At 39.6% G+C, this 1,936-nt stretch overlaps 1 protein-coding gene across 1 annotated transcript; it reads right to left on the bottom strand.

Moving 5' to 3' along the window:
• Positions 1–1,147: 1,147 nt before the first annotated feature.
• LOC138902177 (peroxisomal membrane protein pex14-like) lies at positions 1,148–1,730 on the bottom strand. The gene is made up of 2 exons (XM_070190014.1): positions 1,641–1,730; positions 1,148–1,519 (listed from the first exon to the last, which is right to left on the bottom strand). The coding sequence occupies exons 1-2, from the start codon at positions 1,728–1,730 to the stop codon at positions 1,148–1,150; spliced, it is 462 nt and encodes a 153-aa protein (XP_070046115.1).
• Positions 1,731–1,936: the final 206 nt, after the last annotated feature.

Raw genomic sequence — 1,936 nt, 5'->3', positions numbered from 1 at the left:
ACTATAACGAAGATATATTTCTTTCCTCCCCTGCTTGCCACCCTCATGGATCCACATAGATCCATATGAAGAAGATCAAGTGACTTTGATATATTGACTTCCCTTTTGGGCTTCAATGAAGATCTGACTTGCTTACCTTTTACACATGTATCACACACTTTGTGATTCTTGAAACTTGACTTGGGCAGATCACGAACGAGGTCCTTCCTGACCAATTTGTTCAGCAATGTGAAGCTTGCATGAACCAGCCTCATATGCTATAATTCAGCATCATCGTTAATAACACTTAGACAGTTAAGATCACCATTCTGCAGAGACTCAAAATCAGCAACGTAGATATTTTTGTATCTTTTCGCTACTAGCACCACCTCACCAGTCACTATGTTTGTGACTGTACATACTTGTGACACAAATTCCACCTCGTTTTCCTTGTCACAGATCTGGGAAACATTTAGCAAGTTGTACTTCAACCCGTTCACGTAGTACCTATTTTCAATTGAGTGTGAGAGAGACTTCCCAATCCTTCCAACTCCCAGAATGTATCCTTTCTTGCCATTACCAAAGGATGCACTCCCTCCTTGCAGGGCTTTAAGTGAAAGGAAATCAGTTGTACTTCCAGTCATGTACTTTGAGCAGCCACTATCTATGTATCATTGTATGCTGCTTCCTTTCACTGTTCCCTCCACAAGAGAATTAGGAGTTAAACTTAGGAACCCAAACGAGTTTGGGTCCCTTGTAATGAGGAAAGGGGTGAATGAGGGATCTTCTGGTATAAGCAGGCATCATGCGTTTTTTTATATGAGGGACCAGGTTCTCTACCAGTAGTTACTTTTTCAGCGAAAACTATGTTTTTCTGTTGTGACTGAAATATGATCTTACAGTTTTCTTTAAAGTGCCCGATGTTGTCGTAGTGGGTGCAAAGCCAATTATCAGGTACAATAACATGCTTGATATGAGGGTTATAGGAAATCTTTTCCCTTTGGAACCTAATCCCCTTCCTATTTCCCCCATTGTTGGTGTACATGGCAGTGATAGCATCAGAGGACCAGGTCCACTTGAGTGATTTTTCAAGATCACTCTTCACTCTTCCTAGTTCTTCATGAAGTTGTTTGTTTTTCTCAAGCTCAACACACAGACTAGACTTCACTTAATTTAACTCACTTTCAAGCTTAATGTGTTCCTCGCTTGCAACTTCCTTTCCCTTTTGAGAATTATCAGGCCTACTCTCTATTTTAGGTTCTCCAATTATTTTCTTCAAGTCCACTACCATCACTAATAGGTCATCTCTCTCATGCTCAATGTTAGCAACTCTCTCAACTAAGACTTCTTTTTCCTTTCTTACACATTCAAAGGTCTCTTTTAGGTCTACCACAGCGACCATTAGATCATCTCTTTCATGTTCTATATTTGCAATTTTTTCATCTAAGGCATCTTTCTCTTTCTTCAGGTTCTCAATTGTTTCCTTTAAGTCAACAACCACGATTACTAAGTCATCTCTGGTTTGTTCTGCTTCTCCTAACTCCACAGTTAAAGCATCTTTATCATTTATAAGACTGTGATAAGCATCAATTAACACATTTTCCAAAGATATGATTAGGAGAATAAGATTTCATATTTCTCTAAACATCCAGAAAATTTACCTCATCATTGTCGTCATCTTCATCATCATCAGACTGAGCTATCAAGGCAAAGATTGAGTCATACTCAGTTGCTTCGCTTTCCACTGCCATCATTGAACTATCACCATGATCATTATCTTCTTCAGATTCGCTGGAGGAGTCTCCCCATGCAACAAGAGCTTGCTTTACAACATTGTCAGCGGCTTCTTTCTCTTGAAGCGTTTATCAGGAACTGGGTTCCTCTTAGCTGCTTTGTCAAAGTTGTTTTTGTACTGATCTTTCTTTAAGAGAGGGCACTCCTTGATGAAGTGTCCTGG

This window comes from Nicotiana tomentosiformis, chromosome 12 (genome assembly GCF_000390325.3).
Source record: "Nicotiana tomentosiformis chromosome 12, ASM39032v3, whole genome shotgun sequence".
In the NCBI taxonomy this organism is placed as follows: domain Eukaryota; kingdom Viridiplantae; phylum Streptophyta; class Magnoliopsida; order Solanales; family Solanaceae; genus Nicotiana; species Nicotiana tomentosiformis.
This window is presented reverse-complemented; position numbering and strand designations above follow the sequence as displayed.

Excerpts from the sequence above, each read along its gene's own strand:
- LOC138902177 (XM_070190014.1), bottom strand. The coding sequence starts at position 1,730 with ATGGCAGTGGAAAGCGAAGCAACTGAGTATGACTCAATCTTTGCCTTG. Across the intron at positions 1,520-1,640 it reads AAGATGACGACAATGATGAG|TTAGGAGAAGCAGAACAAAC; the intron begins GTAAATTTTCTG and ends TTAACTGTGGAG.